Genomic DNA, 18,989 nt, shown 5'->3' with positions numbered 1-18,989 from the left:
CAGTGTTGAACAGAAAATTGAGATCAGATACCTCTATATCACCACTCATTTACCAATGAATTAGCAGGAAATCAGAAAGCAAAGTAGGAATTGCAAACTGATAAAATTATCTATTTTTCCTTTTAACATATTAAAGTTTAGATTGTCTAAAGGTTACAAGATGGGAAAGCAATTGGCAACAACAACAATGGCAGGAAATAAATGGTCAAACACTCCGGTGATGGTCACAGCCGAGTGGGTTGTGGAGCTAGGGTTGCCCTGGGAAGGAAAGATGGGACTGAGCAATGCAGAATGTGAACAGGACCACTGGATGTCTAAATGAGGGCAGAGACTATCACTGAAAGTGCCCATCTGCAGCATTATCTTTAGAGGACGTGATTGACAAAGTAAGGTGCCATCCAATTGCCAATGGGCCTAGACCTCTGAATTTCAGAGCTTAAACCAGACCAGGAGCATCAGCATCACCCAAGAACTTGTTAAAAATCCAGATCCTCAAGCCTCATCCCATCAGAAATTATGGAAATGGGTTCCAGAAATGTGTTTTAATAGGCCCTCTGCATGCTAAGGTTTAGGACACAAAGGTGTGAGTGGGCAGTACTTTCTGGAAAACAGCATAGCAGAACAAGTTAGCACCATCTTCTCTGTTTCTGTGCCTTTGTACCCAAGTCAGCCCTGGAGTCTACCTGCAATGGACTAAAGTTGTTGCCTCCAAATTCATGTTAAAACTCTAATCTGTGATGGTATCTGGAGATGGGCTTGGGAGGTAACTGTGTGACAAGGATGAAGCCCCATGAATGGGATTAGTGACCTTACAAGAAGAGACCAGAGAGCTAGCTTGCCCTTTTTCTACCCTGAAGATACAGGAAGTTGCCTGTTGGCAAACTGGAAGAAGGTCCTCACCAGAAAAAGAACATGCTGGTACCATCATGTTGGACTGCCAGGTTTCCAGAATTGTAAGAAATTAATGTCTTTTGTTCAAACTATTAGCCTATAGTATATTTGTTACAGCAGCCTGAGCTAACTACACACCATTTATCCAATGAACCCTTTACCTTAATCCTACCCAACCATTAGATGGAAGCTAAAATTTCACTTTCCCTGAGAGACAGTGGTCTTTCTTACTCTGAATTAAAGCACCCATGCCAAGCACACATATTTCAGCTCTTTAAAACTTTATGAAAGCTTTATCTCTCCACCCAGATTCATGTCTCCTGAGGACTTCCCCTAAAGCTCCTATCACTGAACTGAGCATATTTAAAGTCTGTGTGAATGTTAGCTGATTGACTTGCCTATTCATAAACGGGTAGGCAAACTCTTTTAAAAAAATACACTTTGCCAAAAGGCTAATTTTTTTAAATGAGAAGATTCAAAGATATAAAATGAAGAAGCATCTCCCTCTTGGCTTGGCATTAAAAACATTTCACAACCTTGTGATGCACAAAATCCTCAGCCTGTGCTTGAACCTTGGGCCAACTCAGGCTTCCCACATGAAGATCTAAGAACAGAATAATCAGGATGACTTCTTGAGCGCTTTGTGGGCAATGTCAGGCAGGGAAACTACTGCCCTGGGTGGGCAGTGAAGAGAGAAGAGAGGACTAATTTAATGCTTAACCTGGGAGAATCAATCCACTATTTCTGAGCATCCCAGGGTAATTACTTTCCCAGACTGCTTGTTTTTGAAGGAGTTTCAAATACAGTACCAAATGCTGGAAGGATCATCCTTGCTTCCATCCTAAATCTCAAGTTCTGACTTCCAGAGGTTCCCATAGTGTGTAGCAGATGAAAAGCAGTTGGTTGGTGTTCAGTTTATTAAAACTGACTTGGCATTTGAGCATTCCCTATCTACATATTATGCTTAAGTTGAGTGCTGATGTAAGGATACAATTAAAAGATATAGTTTGACCGGAATGCATAGGGAGAGATCTATGAGAAAAAGTCAGAAGAAGGAGTTGGAACTCAGACTATGGAGGGTTTTGTGGTCCCAAGGTGAGGAGTTTAAGAAGGAGTTTCCTGATCTGGTTGCAATATGGAGAATGGATTGGAGGCAGTGAGTGTTTTTTGCTCATCCCTTTAGTCATAAATAAAACAAAATAATTTGAATGTCATTTCATTCCACTGTATCTGAATACCTGGTTATAAATAAAATCTCTCATTTACCAGATGGGAAGCTGTTTGTTGAAATGTACCTCAATTCTTGGATCTTTCAACTTATCACAATTTAAAAATGTACAGTAGAATGACTCACTTGAGGAAAAATAAAATAGTACAAACATTCCTCAATCACTGAGCTCTTAGTAATAAATGCATTGAGGAGCCTGTGTCAGGCATATGGAGAAACATATGTTCCCTCATCCTTTGAGCTGGTGGAGCTGTGAATGTGAGATCAGCCTCAAAAAATGACAGAAAGGGAAATTTTATATAGATGTATATAGGTATCAAATATGTACATGTTGAATTCCACTATGATACAGAGAACAAAAATTTGAAGTCCAACAGAACTCAGACATTTTGAATCAGAAGGAAAAATGAATTTATGGCTGGACTATATTACGATTATATTCTAATAAGTGCAATATTTCCAAGCCATGGATTAGCTTACAGAATTTTGAAATCCAAGAAGTAACGCAGCTCAACCATTATTTGCTTGTGAAACCAATAAGCTATTTTTATAGAATCATTATGAAAAAGCTATATGCAAGTGTATTTACCAAAATTCATTAAGTAGCTCATTTAGAATTTCTGCAGGTTTTGGGTATTTATATTGTAATAGCAAGTTTAAAAAGTCGTGGCTATCTCAGTGCACGGTGTCCAGACTTCTGACTCAGTTGTAAAGGCTTAGGGCAAGAGAAGGCCCTGCAGGAAGTTCAGTCTATAAACTGAACAGTGCTGCTGCTCTCAGGTCCTATGACCATGGGACTCATCATCCTACCACATGTGTATCCCACAGAAGCTACTGGCTGAGTGCAACACTGGGGATAATGTCAACTGGTGTTAGAGTAATGACCTTCAAAATTTGATATTTATTTTGAGCCAACAATCAAATTTTTGGTCCCAAAAGATAAACTACGTGGGTCTGGGAACCGAGGGATGATAGCAGGAGGGGCCCTGTCACAAAAGCTCCTGATGGTCCACTTGAGGAATTTGTTTGTTATCCCCATCACTCTACAGACTCTGGAAGAATGGAGGTCCTGGTTTCCATGGTGGGTGGGGTGTATATATCTCTACAAGGGGACCATTTAGCATCTTACTAAACCTAAAATTATGATTGTCATTGGGTCATTTTTGCCTGATCCCTGCCAGGAGTCTCTCAGGCAAAGAATGGAGTGAATGTATTGGCAAGGTGACTACCCTAGTTATCATGAGGAGCCAGGGTTGCTGTTACATAAGGTGATCAAAGAGCAGTATCTGTAACTCAGGGGATTAGTCAGGGCATGTGTTGATGCCTTCAGAATGGACCACAGCCATCTGCAGGAGATTGTAGTAATGACTGTCTGATAAGAGAATGATGACCATATATTCAGCCCCTTCAGGACAAAGGTCTGAGTGACTCCACTGGGCAAAAAAGTGAGCCAGCAGATGGGATGGTCAACAGTGAGGGAAGACTGCCTAGGTGGTAGAAGAATATAATGATGAATATCACTTAGACTCAGAAATAATGGCGTAAGGATATCTCTGGCTTGTTCCACTAACTCTTATGTAAGTAAACTTTTTAAAAAAGCAATTATAACCAGCCATCACCTGAAAAATCAATCAGAGAACTCAGAGAACTTAACATGGCAAATGGAAGGATCTCAGTGGGGTAAGGGAGACATCACAACAGATATTGCCAATGACCCACACCACCCCTTGCCCTCTCCTCTCTGTTCACACTGGCCCGACGAAAGGAACAATGATGCTTAAAGCCTGAATTTCTCTACCTTCCCACAAGGCAGCCTGTTAGAGCCAACTAATTAAAAGCCCTGGAGCAGCCCTCAACCACTGACTGCTGGGAGCTGTTCTATAAATACCTCAGCATCCTTACTCCTTTCATTAGAATAACTCTGAAGTGTATGTTTTGTACTGGATCTCAGAAGCTCCCAGAAGATTCAAATTGTGGTCACTCCTTTGATAGTTAGTTTGATTACCAGAATCTTTCTTTGTTACTTACCCACTTCCCTTCTGGTATTCCCTCCACTTAGAAAATAAACTATTTTCACTTGAGTCTTTGTCTCAGGTTCTATTTCCTGAGAAAGTCCAAACTGGGACATCTATAAAGATACTTGAGGACTATCCCACTTAATCCTGGTTTCAAAAATATTAAGAAACTAGTCCAGAGTCATTTAGCTAATAAATGTAGCTGTTGTACTATAAGCCCAGGTCTCTATGGTTCAAAATCAATGTTCATTCCATTACTCCATGTTTTCTTTCCCATCTGACCTGACAGAAATTTGGTGGGTAAATTGCATTTTCTGACATTGAAGATATTTGACTCTATTCAACCTCCTGAATGAAAGTACCATGTTTTTGATCCAAAATCATTCACAAGTTGAAGTCATTCTATGAAAGGTATATAGAGAATGATATTGAACAGATGATTCTGGCATGGATTACTGGGTACAATTTATACCAGAGACCATAAGTTACATGATTCAGAGAACAAATGTAAGGACATAACTAAAAAGAAATTGAGGGTAAAACCCTAATGTGGGAAAACAAAATCAGAAATCCCCCATATTACTGTACTACTCTTAGTTTTCCATACATTATTCTTCAAAAATTTCTAAGAAAATACAGACAAATATTTAAAGCAATTTTGTCATCCTTTCTCTAAGAAGATAATTTTAGTACTTGAGAAAAAAAGTTAAGGGGGGAATTCAAAATATTTCCTTCACTGCTTTAACCAAAAGTAAAAGTATAAAAAATAAATGGAGTTTTAGCATTTAAAATGTTTGCATATATTTTAATCTCTATAATGGGTATAGCCAAGTCTCTATGATCTTTATACAGTACTTACAGCTCATTTAATAAATAAAATTAGGTAGGGTTCACCTTCATACTTTAATATAGAACATGCCTTCATTTTTAAAATAGTTTTTTCTGCTAGTGTAGTTGAGTAAGCATCATTTGTGCAAGGTTAGTTATACCCATACAACGTGGTGTGCATCTTAGAGCTCAGGTGCTCAAACTAGGAGAACCTGAACTGATTTCCTGATTTTAGTAAATTAACCCTTTCACATGGGATAATCTCATTTTCTAAAAAATCACCCAAAAGTAGTATACACAATTCACCTATCCACACTTCAATGCTACACAAGTTAGCATATCCCATTTCTAAAAACATATTAAAATTTAATTTTAATTAAAAAATAATATAATATTTTAGCCATCAGTTTGTGTCTCTCTCCAAAGTCTTAATCTTCATCACCTGAGTTGCTAAGGCACTAGACACCACTGAGTCACTCAGCCAGCTCTTCTGAAGAGCAGGAGTTATCTCTCTGGAGCCCTTGACTATTATCAGTCCCATCCACCAGATAATACCCTGTTATAGAGAGTTCAAGAAAGGTCTCTCCAGGCAACACACTTCTGATAAATGCAGAGACCCAGTGAGAAAGCAGTTCAATATGTTTTCCACTTTATCACACTCACAGTAGGCCCTTTTAACATGTTTAGATAATTGATAAAAATCTGCCACTTTCTGACACATATAACACTTTACTAACCCATCAGTTATGAATGATTGGTTTATAAGTATTCATGTGATGAGTGTCTCAGAGACACTTGAGCACATTTATTCCTCATAACCACCCATGAGATTATCTCAGAAGTTAAGGGAAAATGTTTCAGATGGAGTCGATACGCAGTGGCACTGCATGCTATTTTCAAGTAGATCAATAAAATTGTATTGTATTTATGTCTCAATTTCTTCAACAAAATCCAAACTGAAACTGAAGCTCATGTAGATTAACTTTCTGAGATCTCAAGACTAAATAAGTACACAAACTGCGTCTGTCAACTGTGAAAATTTATCATTATTTTCGGTTATCATATTGCTGACTCCATTTCTACAGATGTATTTATATTTACACATTAACTTTAAATTATAATAGCAAGGGGAAGACATAAACACTAAGATATCTATGTATACAAAGTACCTAGCTCAGCGGATATTTTCACATCTTTTAATAACTACTCCACAGACTTCCCTTTTGGATTTTTTTCAAAGATCTAGCAGCCAGTTAAAGCTTTGTTGTAAATGGCTCACATGACTTTCCCCCTAGCTGTTGGCTCTACATCAGCACTTGAATTCCATCAGAGTAGAAGCTTTCTGAGCTTCTTCTTCAGTCTTCCGTAGCAGCTTCTCAGTAGCACCTGGGAGACCAGCTCTCTGTCCTCTTCTCTAGATGTTCTCTCCAAAGTGACTAGAAGTCATCTCCCCATCGAGACTGCGCTTCTCAGGCCTGAGTTTTACCATGCAGATCAAAGGTTTGCATCAGTTAACATGACACTTACCTGATGCAATACCATTTTAAATTCATTTGCTCATTCCTTCACTTTTTCACCCAAGTAATATTTACGACTGACTTCTATGTGTCAGACCGTGGAGAAACAATAGTAAATGAAAAACAGGCCATATTCTTATGGAATTTAATGGAGGATTCATGGTATAAATGACCTTACAAATATAGAAAAATTACAATTATGAAAAGTCAATGAAGGAAAAGCAAAAGATGCTCTTAGAAGATATAGCAAAAAGAAGCGATCTAGTCCTTGGGGCTGATAAAAAGCTTTCCTGCAGAGTCACATTTAAACTGAGATATGAAGAGAAACTGGCATTAACAAAGTGATGAGGAATTTATTTTAGGGTAAGGGAATAGTGTGTGCAAAGATCTTGCAGCAGAGAGAAGCACTGCATGTTAATGAAATATAAAGAGGCTAATGTGTAGAAAGCAGCGGATATCAGGAGAGTTTGGAGAGATGATTAGGAGACATGTCTATCCAGATACTATACGCTACAACAAAAAATTTTTTTGTATACATTTAAAGTCAACACTCATAGTTTTAAGCCAAACTATGACATGATGAAATTTGGATTATGAAAATGGTTTGGGGTTTAAGAAAACAAGAACAAGAACAAGAACAAAGAAGTTCAGAGAATATCTTAGGAGAAATGAGTATATCCAGATGGAAGAAATGAAGGTAGATATTGTATACTGTTGTCAAGTAGGTAACTAAGACTGTATTCTTCAGCAACATGTAACAATTTTTTCTTTGGTACCAGGGATTGAACTTGGGTCCTTGTGCTTGCAGTCCTTGCGCTTGTGAGGCAGGTCGAGGAACCACTGAGCTAAATCCCTGGCCAACATGTAACAATTTGAGGAAAGGGTTTGTCTAAACTTCATTACCAGCTTCTTCACTCACCATTAATGTTAGCACAATGCCTTATGTGAAGAAAGTTTGAAAAATCCATTATTGAAGAAATGAATGAATACATCTTGGTGAGCTGGATAAAGAGCCACAAAACATATTATACAATGAAGCCAAATGTTACTTAATATATTTAGGGAGAAAAAAATATATAAATCCCAAACAGTATTACATTAAGTAAAAACATAAAAGGAAATTACGGTAGAAACACACCTCAGACTGGCCACAATCAAAATATCATGTTGTACTTATAAAAGAAAATGAGCAGGGAAAAACAGATTGTTTATTCAAACTGATTATGCTACTTGGATTCAGTGTTTAGTTATGACCTACCTAGCAAATGAAGACCTGAAAAATACTTGAAAACTTTCAAAGAACCACATGAACATGAAAGTTTGGAAAAATAATAAGAAGTATTATAAATGTAACATACTATAGAGATCAAGATAGTATTATTTTTTGAACATTTATATGAAAGTACAGTATGGTGTTATAATATGAACCTAGAGACTGAAATATTCTCCACATGCTTTAATTTAATCTAGTCTGAAACCAATTACTCTTTCTAAATCAACTCACATTGTTAGCTTTTACCAGTGCTAGGGACAATGAATGTAGTATGTACTTACTACTATGAAAATACATTTATTTTCCCTAAGGCAGTCTTCTAAACCATATCCCTCTTGTTGGGGAAGAACATGAACAATTTTGTTTTTGACCTCTTTATATACTTCATAGCTTTTTCTGGTAAGCTTGTAGACAAATTTATGGCCTATACAGCTATTTATGCATTTTAACTTTTATTTTAAGTATGAATTTCATATTCTTCTCCTTGCTCTTTTTCTTTCTTCTCACTTACTTTTAATTATCTTTATTTAATGTTTCTAAAAACAAACTCAAAGTATTTTGGAAACAATGCATAGGTCTAAATAAATAGGTATCACTAAGATCCTTCATGATATTAACTTTTTCAGTCACCTCTCCTCTCAGCTTTTCCCTTTCCAAAAAATAACAGCTTAATAGATTTTTTAACTTTTTTTTTTCTATCATCCAACCTATGTACTTCCCTGAATGTTCATTTTAGTTACAAAGGTGAATGGACTTTTGAAGGATAATTGGGGGTAAAAGACATATAGACAGTTGACATATTTTTTCAAATGGATAGAAAGATAGAGATTTTTAAGTCATATAATGGTGGTCCAGGAATCCGCCTTGCCACGTCTGACTAAGGCAAATCAATAACTTGAGTTATTTTTAAATTACTTCCATTGCCATCCTGCGATCCTCTGATGGTATCCCTGATCTGAGCATGTGGAGTTATAAATCATATAGAATATGTCTTTCTAAGCAGATTACATGGACCTAGCAGAGAAACCTGTCAGAGAATATGACAGTGAGTGGGGTGCTCAAATCAAACCTTGCATAGAGAACTCAGATCCAAAGTATTCCGGGAGAGGAAACTATATACATCAAAGGCCTGGAGCTGGGAACAAGCAACAGATAAGTTAAAAGGCACAGAATGACCCAGTCTTCAGGATTTGTGAGGAGACAGACTCAAGTGGAGCAGATTGTTACGTGCTCCAATAGACAAGGGAACAGAAGCTGTGCTAGGATTGTGAGGAAGAGAGAGACATAATGCACACAATATTTTCAACCTATTAAAAAACAGCAAAATGAACCAAGGCCATTATCATGCATTGAAGAGAAAGGGAGCTTCTAAGAGGTCTTTGGAGGAAGAGTCAACTAAACCTGATAATAGACAGAACAGGAAAGAAAAAGCTCAGATTTAATCTGCAAGCATTTAAGAACAATAACATTCCAAACAGATAAGACCCTGTGTGTGGAAGAAGAGGCAAGAGAGAAAGAAAGGATCAGCTGAGAACATCATGTTGTATTTCCATTAGTACAGTGGATCATTTGGGAGATCCAAGCAGCTGAACATATATTGTTGGTCTACAGGTAGGCACTCAGAGCTAGAAATCATCTGTATAGAGACGATAGCTTAAACCAATATGAACGAAAGAACAATCAAAGAAAGTAGGTTTTCTTTTAACTTCCTTTAAAGGTTTAGCTTAATAAAATTACACTGTACTGAGTATAAGAAATTTGGAAAATGCAGAAAAAAATTAAAATGACTTGTAAACTCATCACCCAAAGATAAAAAAAACCTGTAAACTCTCCAGCATATATCCTTACAATTTCTGTTTTTCTGCATGCTTTTGTAATGCCCTTTATATGGTAGTATATCATAGGTCCAACTACTCAGTAGTGTCCCACCTTCCAGTAACTGTTCCTCCCCTGGATAACAAGGGTTCTATCATCCAATAAGTTTGGGGAATCTGCAAATGAGATCCTCCCCTTTGAAATAAGGTGGCATGCTGGTATCCATGCAAAACAAAGGAGACTTTATATAATGAAAAACTGACAATCTTACTTGCACAGGGGTATGATTTTTCAAGCATACCTTTTAACATCACCCTAAATGATTTTCTCTTTGAAAAGTGATGGTACAGTTGTTAGGAGCTTGAACTGTACCCTGGAATGGGCACAGGTTAAGGACCTGACCTCTCTGCTTTGCTCTCTTCAGAAAGTTGCTACTTATACATCACCTTTCTCTTCATAAAAGAAGTACACAAGTATTTTATCCCTCAGAACCTCACAGAGGGTCAAAAATATAATGTGTATAAGGCTCTTGGCACAGTGTCTATCAGTTATGGCATAACAAGTTATTGTCCAATAAGATATTGTGGAACATTTAGTTCCATTTTTCTTTTACAAATGTTTTGATGGACATCTTTACATATAAAAATTTGTCAACATCCCTGATTGATTCCTTATGGTTGATTCTTAAAAATGGAACTGCTATCTAAAGGAGCAAAACTATTTTAGAGTTTTTGATACATGGTTACTAAATTCCAGAAAGCTTTCATCAAATTCTATTTTTACCATAGGCTGGATAGTCATCCCCATAGGTATTCTAATCCTTCTGTTAGGATAATAGTGCAGTAGGTTTACTGAAAAGAAGCAGAAAGAAACATCTTGTTGCGTTTACATTTGCTTTAGGCATAGAAATAAAGAGAATTTTTTTTTTTTTTTTTTTTTTTTTTTTTTTTTTTTGGTACCGGGGATCGAACTCAGGTCCTTGTGCTTGTGAGGCAGGAGGCGGAACCAATGAGCTAAATCCCCAGCCCCAGAAATAAAGAGAATTTAAATGTAAGGATTAACTATTTGAAAGATAAATCCACTTGCATGCTGACTTCCGAGGCTTCTATCTGGGATGAACTGAGCAGGCCTGAAAGTGGGAGTCTTACAGAGCTATATCTGAAGGGAGATAACTCCAATGGCTCAAAATAAAACAAAAGCAGGCAATAAAAATAGGTTAAAATAAATATGATGATAACATGAAGAACAAATCAATTTAGAAGTTTAGGAACTGATCAAAATGGTTGTTTGTCTAACTCATGCTGGAAAAGATCCAGTTGTTTAATACGTTGCTTTTGCAATAATGAGTCTTAAAGAGTTGGCTATTTCATTCCTATTGACATAAAAGTATATTTGCAGCCAAGGTGACAGATTATTGAGAAGACGGTAATAAGGGAATTCCATTTCCAGGAATCGATCATAAAAATTCATCAAGGATGTTGACGTGATTCTATGTGTAAGTGAAGTATAGTGAGCATACACTGAAGTCCCTGAAGGCAGACTCTGTCTCAGCAGTCTCGGATTCTCCATGACCTACATGGAGACAGACACATACATATAAGCAGTATGTTTCTTGTGTGTATAGAATTTTAGGTGTGAGGTTTTCATGCTGTCTATTTATGTGTGGGACTGTTGTTCCTCAAGGAAGAGATACAGTCAATTTAGACGTTGAAATGGTATCACTGATAATATATTTCCAAGATGAATCAAGGGCACATGTGGATGAACAATATCTCCTTCAGCTATACATGATATTTTTATTCTCAGATACAAAGGAAAGGCATTTTCCAATGATATATTCCAGAAAGAATCAAATTGCCTTTCCACATAATGCCACAAAATGTCATCAGATTACTCTGGAAGTACATTTCACACTTTAAATGATTTTTCTTATTTTTAAATGCTGTTAATTAAATAATAAAAGTGAAAGGTTCTATTCATAATTATAAAAGTTACTCCTCTCAACTTCTACCTGAGGCTCTAAGTTACATGTATTATCCAGTTTTGATGTCTATATCTGATAATTAGCTGAGAACTATTAAATCCCCAGTCATAGATCAAAAAGGATGAATGTTTAAATGGCGAGGTATTCACTACCAAACAACATTCCAAAAATTCAATGCTTTCCATTATATCACTAAAGCCATAAGTTAGTGGAATGATTATGAAGCCTGTGACTCATAGGATTGTTGAACTAAAAAGAAAGAGAGAGAGAGAGAGAGAGAGAGAGAGAAATCATACTCTTTACTTAACTGCCTATTGTGAAACATTATAAGTTCCCTCTGTAAGATTCATTTACACCCGTGAATCAGAGTTTCTAGTAAATGTTAATAGAAATAATAGAATTATAGATACAGTGGCAACTAGAGGTTCTTACCTGAGTAAGGAAGGGTAGAAATGTGACATGCAGGAAACCCAATGTAATGGTTGGTTGAAAAGTGATTTTAAGGAATCTGAAACAGACTCATCCATGCCATGCTGAAAAGTTCTAGGGAAGCAAAAGTAATTACTTTAGAATCTACAGAAAATATTGACTATGAAGACCATTGAAATAACTTTTGATTTTTAGGCAGTGTTTAGTAAATTATTTTTATGAAAAATGGTATGGTACTAAAGTAGAGAATGCACCCCCTTCATCCTCTTGGAACAGGTCGACTAGTCAACAGAGCCATGAAAACCATGAACTGAGACTTTGGATTTTTAGGAGCCTGGATATAACAATCCTTAACTTGGGAAATATAACAGTGCCATTATTATTTAATAGTTTGTTTACACTCACATTATAAAAATTGTCAAAGATAAATGCATAAATAAAATACAATGAATATTTCCCATGTAGTATGCTTACATCCCACTAGATTCTCCTCTACCTGCACTCAAAAAAAGCTAACATTTTTTCATATTTACTTGATTAATATGAAAATGTTTAATATGAATACCTCTTTTTAACTTTTAAGAGTGACTTACAAATATTAAACAATAAATGAGACTTTATAATTAATTTTGTGTTAAGTGCCAAGAAAGGGCTCATAAGAACTTAATTGTAAAATATATTACTGTAATTTAAAAATTAGAATATTTTGGCTAGCCTATCTGGTGTGCAACTATATTTTGGAAGTGATTGAAACCTTTCTTTCTAAGTTGGCTCAAATTCCACTACAAATCTTGACCATAATAATAAAATATTTTTACATAAAATCTTTAACAGACAGTTTTGCTAATAAAAATTTTATAATCACAAGAGTCAATATTTACCCACATAATTAAGAATGATCATTGGGAACATTTTAGAAATGCAACAGTCTGAAGTGATACCATCTTTCTATATAGTAGAGAAGCAACAGTGTCTTTTGATCCTAAATGATCAAAACAGAACTGACTTCCAGTATGAAAAGTCATTCCTATCTTTTCATTCCATATTTGTTCCTTGTAACCTCCCATTTTCCAAATTTGATCCTTTTCTCTCCCTGTTGTCTTGCTGAGTAGAATATCTTACTTAATATAGTTGGAATTTTATATTTATATCTATTTATATGTATGTTTACAATTTTAATTTATCAGCATATGTTTTCCATATATAATAATTATATTCATCCTGAGGAATTCGTACATACACATATCACATCTACTTGGAAATTTTTTAGGCTTTGAATAGTAGATCACCCCCTCCTTGAAAGTTATTTATTCTCACTAAATTACAGATCAGAACAAAATTCCTTAAATAGTTTTGAAAGTTAGGTTGTAATATTTCCATTGGATGCACTCCACCGTGTGACCTATAGAGAGAGGCAGGAGATAGGTCAGGTGCCAGGACAAGCTTTTCCAAGGAGCCTAGGCTTTGGAACAGCCATGAGGAATACTAAAGAGTTAATAGCCTGGGAGTGAGACCAGCAGTTGCACATCTGAGAACATTCACTTCAGAATTAGTGAGGAGGGAGGTTTGGGGGGGATCAAGGGTAATGAAGGTGCTATTGCCCAAAGCCAGTCAGAACTGGATAAGAGCCTAAACCAAGGGAAGAGGTGAGGAAATAGCGAAGGGCAAATATTAACAAGTGTTAAATTTATAAAATTGATAATATTCATCCTTTAATGACATAGGGTTGAAGATGACAGGAGGGTGAAGCTAGAAGAGGTACATTAAGGGAAAGGGGGCTTAACTCACAGGTACTTTTCTTAATTTTAGATGTAAAGTGTGAGCTAAAAGCATTTTAAATACATCCAAAGAGGCATACAATCAGAATGTGGATTTAGCAACCTAGCATTTACTAGAGATATCTACTTTGAAAATATCCGTGTAGAGGTCATCAGTGTAATGGTCAAGCCATGTGAATGAGAGAGTTCACCCAAAGAAAGAATGTGAGATGAAAAGGTGGTCAAGATCTTTGGAAAGCATCAACAGTTAAAGGATGAGATGAGAATAGGAAGCATTCAAATGAAAACAAGAAAGAATAACCAGGGAAGCAAGAAAAGAGCCTGAATGGAGTGATGCTAGGAAAAGGAGGAAAAGAAAAAATGGTCAATACGTCAAAAGCCGCAGAGAGGGTAAAAAGAAAGAGAGTCCTTTGGAGTTAGCAACTGGCTATTCACAGATGACTTTGTCTCTGTTTAGCATGAGAAGGTCAGGAGTCCACTTGCAGTGCACTGGGGGAATGGTGGAGACCACCTCTGAGACCTGTTTTAGGTGGAAACACAATGACAAAAGAGAAATATTTTTAATGCAAAATTTAGTGCAGGATCCAGATGATTGATTGAATATTTAAAAGACCAAGGCCAATGAGTAGGAGGTAAATGTTATCAAGTACTCAGGTAAAAAGATTTGCCTCAATTAAGATGATCAAAGATCAGTACAGGGATATGGAAGTGAATAGGATCAAAATCATTATTAAAAGTGGATGTGAGACGATAGAGTTCATTCACAATAGTCCAGATTTTCTTAGAAACGTATGGAGGCGAGGTCATCTGCCAAAAATCAGTGGGATGGGGCAAGGTCAGGGGGTTGAGCATGGCAGAGAATGGAAGGAGGAGTGGCCCCAGAGAGCAGACAAAGAGCAGGGCAGTCAACAGGTACAAAGGATTGCTAAGTGATACTCCCAGCCAGTACCAGGGTCTGCATAGATGGCCCAACAAAGTGAAGGTACAGGGAAGAGACATGCACAGCAGGAAGCTAGGAATAGGGGAGACACAGGAGGTGCAGCAAGGGGCTGGAGAGACAGGCAGTCATGAAGGGAGCGACAGACTGGGGGAATGGCTGGGACAAGAGAGGAAGGGTTTGAAAGTGAGGAGCGACTAGAGACAGACAAAACCACGGCCAATGTCTACTTTCCATCTACTTCTCTGATACCTTTGTCCAATTATCTTGGGGCCAGTTTATTTCTCTCAGAATGAAGAGTTTATCTAGGATGACTCCTTGGTCACTGTCAGCCAGCTCCGTAGATTACTCCACCTCAGAATCATCTCTAACAAGTCCTCCCTGACCACCGCTTAAACATATCCCTCCTCACCACTTCTCTGTACTTTCTTGGCTTTTTTCCTTCATAGGACTTAACTCTACCTCCTGTCTTCTTTTCATATTTACTTTTCATCTCTGTCTGCTCCATGGCCTGAAGAGGGGGTCAATGAAGGTTATTTGAAAGCAGTGTGTGAGCATATACAGGAGCGATGGAGTCGGATACCCTGAGTTTGTGTCCTGGGTGTGCTCTTTATTAGATATGTGGTGTTGGATAGCAATTTACTTAGAGCCAGTTTTCTCATTTGCATAACGGAGGTGAATGGATCAGTTTGAGAAGTCTGTTCAATGACACGTTTATAAGAATTAACAAAGCACCACATACACAAAGCAGGATCAGCATGGGTAAGGGGTCAGTATGATGACAAATGCAAGTGGATCTTAAGGTCTATGATTATATCAAAACTGACATAAAACTCCTAATAGTCTACATGGTTGCCTAGTTACAGTTTCATCCTCATAGTAGAAAAAATAATGGGAATCTAATAATAATGGCAGAGTAAGTGGTACCAAAATTTCTTCGACTAAAATGCACTGGCGACACAGTATTTACCGGGACATTTGTGCCAGAACCTTGCACTCCACTGACAGTTCCTCAGTCATACTGGTAAACAGGAAAGTTGTTTGGCTATGAGAGATGTTATGGCAGATGTTTATGGTCTCAGAGGGTGTGGGATCTGCATGAGCATTTAATTCCACAGCAAGATCCCAAATTAGTTTCATTATTCTGGCGAGTATAACAGGGTGAAAATTGGCCCGCAAACCTCAATGGGGGAATGAAATTATGAGCTAGCTATTAGATAAACTCTAATGATGTTTTGGTATACAGTTAAAAAAGAAGATGCTCTGAATAATTCATAATGGAGAATAAAATACAATTGTATGAGCCATAGCATTATATTTTCTGCAAGAACATAAAAGAATTTTGACATAGCAAGTTTACACACTTTGAAAATAAGTGTCTATAAGTTGAAGCAGAAAACATTTCTTCTCACTTCCAAATTAACAGACAAGTAGCTTTCCTTAGGAGGAAAAACTGAATTTGGGGAAAGTCCTTGCTCTTGTCTTTCCTCCAACAGCAATGAACCAAGCATCTTCCCTCTCACTAACATGCTGCCTCTGGAATGTAGCACTCCAGCACCAGCTCCTAGGTCCATTTTCTCTTGTTTCTCTGATCTACGTGTATGCTACCCCCTAAAAAAAAAGATTGGCTTCCTGGGCCAACTACTAGTATAAAATAAATCCAGGGCATATAGAAAGTGAAGATATCTGAAAGCTAAAAAGACGTAGCTGGATTTATGCTTTCCTTGCATAGCTCTAATTTTGGCTGCCCCCAGCCAGCAGAATCTGATCTCATAATATGATGCTTATAGGATAAAGCTACCCTATGGAATGAAGGCAGCCCAGAGTAGGAGCTCCATGGAGGTGGAGGCCTCACATTGCAGGAGGTAACCATGTTGCATTCTCTGGTTACGGGGCCCATGGAAGTGTTTAATAAAAACACCAATAGAAGACCATAGCCTTTGAAGAAGAATTCGTTTGAAATGGAACTACTGAGATAGCACTTGACTACATGGGATAACTGAAGACTTGTGGGCCTTTTCGATGGCCCCCCAAATCCTAAGCAATTGTGAATAGGTAGAAATTACCAAATTTGATCCAATTCAAGATTTAAAGAAAATTCTAAAAATCACTGCTTTGCTTTAAAAAGAAAATAGTATTACCTCTAGGGCCAAATGTTGCTTAAATGTTATTAAGTGAGAGAGATCAAGGTAAAAACACTGAGTAAATTATGGTTCACTACATTTCTTCTGTCCTCTGGCTTGAATTTCTTATAATGAACAAGCCTCTCACAGATTAGAAAATGATGCTTTTAAGTTAGAAAATGGCTGGCACAATGCCACATTCATAGCAAATATAGTAAATATGGTGGAGAAAAAGAAAGGACAGTAGAAGGTATTGCCAGGAAGGGGTATGAATGTGGGAAGAGCACACATCAAGGGGCAGGCAGAGAGAGGGAAGTAGGGAGGATGGAGAAAACAAGACCAGAGCCCAGTACAGCAGCAACTGCCCACAGATTCAGGGCATAGGCCAGCTCCAAAATCAATGGCTGGTCCTTTCCCAGTGCTTTACCTTGTCAGGACCACAGGTAAAGATGTTTGAGTTTCGGTTTTTAAAAATATATTTACCTTTAAAATAATTAGAGGAAGATACACAAAAGGATATACCTTAGCTAAAAAAAAGGCTAAGATAAGAAAGTGAAGTTATTTATTAATTTAGTACTGGGGATTGAACCCAGAGCCTTCACACTCAGTTAGATTCCAGCACACTGAGCTACTTCCCTACTTTCCCAGAGGAAGGGATATATAAGTATGCGTGTGTATGTGTGTGTGTGTGTGTGTGTGTGTGTGTGTGTGTGTGTAAGGTATATATATATATATGGTAGACCTCTGACTTATGGACTCAGTTCGTACACCAGGGCTGGTTGTAACTCAAGTTGGTCAGTTGAAAGCTCAGGTTCCTCTACTCAGCCTTCAAAGTCTCTCCTGCATACAGGTAGATCTCAGTGTCCTTAGAGAGACATTGGCCCAATATTTCTTAATTAACTCCACACAGGAAAGGACGTTGTAATGTTCCTTCCAGAACTCTGGGACCATCTGGAAGCACAATCGGCCAGCATTTGGGTTGTAACTCAAGGCTCTGGTCGTAAGTTAAAACTAAATTCCAGTCATGACTCAGGTTGTTTATATGTCAGTCTAGGTGTAACTCCAGGGTCCACTATATATCTATATAGTGAAGTATATATATATAGATAGATAGATAGATAGATAATCTAGAAAGAGAGAGAGACAGAGACAGAGAGAGACAGAGTCTGGCTAAGCCGTAAAGTTGGGCAAGCTGGGCTTGAACTTGTGACCCTCCTGTCTCAGCTTCCCAGAGGGGTGGGATCACAAGCCTGCACCACCATGCTCAGCTTATTTTTTGTATTTTAACCATTTTTATTGTTTTTCCATTCAATCTACATTCATTTTTGAGAATTTTATTAAGATGTTATTTATTATACACATCTGAAGTGTATGACTGAAGTGTTTCCACTGTATTCACAGAACTGTGTAACCTACATCACTACCTAATTTTAGAGCATTTCTTTATCTCCCAAAGAAACCTGTGCCTATGAACAGTCACTCTTCTTTTTCTTCTCTCTTCAGCCCCCAGCAGCCACCAGTCTACTTTCTGTCTCTATTAATTTACTTACTCTGGGTATTTCTCATAAAAGTAATGAAAAAGTGTTCTATTTTTATGTTGTATTAATTTTCACTCAGCATAATGTTTTTGAGATTCATTCCAATTGTATACTGGAATTTAATATATTACTGTTTTTACTGCTGAATAATATTCCATGGTATACACTGGCCACATTTTGTTTATCTATCCACCACTGATGGACTTTTGAGTTGTACCATTTTGTGCTATCATGAAAAATGCTACTATAAACAATGTTGCACAAATCTTTGTATGGACATACGTTTTCATTGCTGGGTCATAAGACTATATGCTCAACATTTTACACAAGCACACTCCATGTTAATATACTGAGGAATTTCTTAATTGTTTTCCAAATGGTGTCAACCATTTTGGACACATGAAAAACAAAAATTTAGTCCGAAATATTTGTTTTCTAAGAGACAGTGTAATAGTTAAGAAAAAGACTAAATAGGCTAAGGATACATCCTCAAAAGATTTAACATTAGTTTGAAACAAAGCTATGGACAGTATTGGAGTATCTAATACTGTATTGGAGTATCTATGAATTCAGTGAGTCAAAAACCTTATGAGTAACACCAAGGGGCCCCCAGAATGAGTCTGTTCTTTCTGG

General features: G+C 37.2%; 1 protein-coding gene across 9 annotated transcripts in view; it reads right to left on the bottom strand.

Annotated features, from left to right (window-relative positions):
• Window positions 1-18,989, bottom strand: part of Kiaa0825 (KIAA0825 ortholog) — a 382,237-nt gene that overhangs the window by 250,793 nt on the left and 112,455 nt on the right. For all 9 annotated transcript variants that reach the window (XM_087180707.1, XM_087180706.1, XM_013071110.3 and 6 more), the window contains one exon: window positions 11,984-12,094. In XM_087180707.1, the coding sequence (XP_087036833.1) occupies window positions 11,984-12,094 (111 nt within the window). The remainder of the gene's footprint in view (window positions 1-11,983; window positions 12,095-18,989) is intronic.

The sequence above is a fragment of the Heterocephalus glaber genome, unplaced genomic scaffold (genome assembly GCF_053883595.1).
Source record: "Heterocephalus glaber isolate CG9 unplaced genomic scaffold, H.glaber_assembly_v1.0 deba00001465, whole genome shotgun sequence".
NCBI classification, from domain to species: domain Eukaryota; kingdom Metazoa; phylum Chordata; class Mammalia; order Rodentia; family Bathyergidae; genus Heterocephalus; species Heterocephalus glaber.
This window is presented reverse-complemented; position numbering and strand designations above follow the sequence as displayed.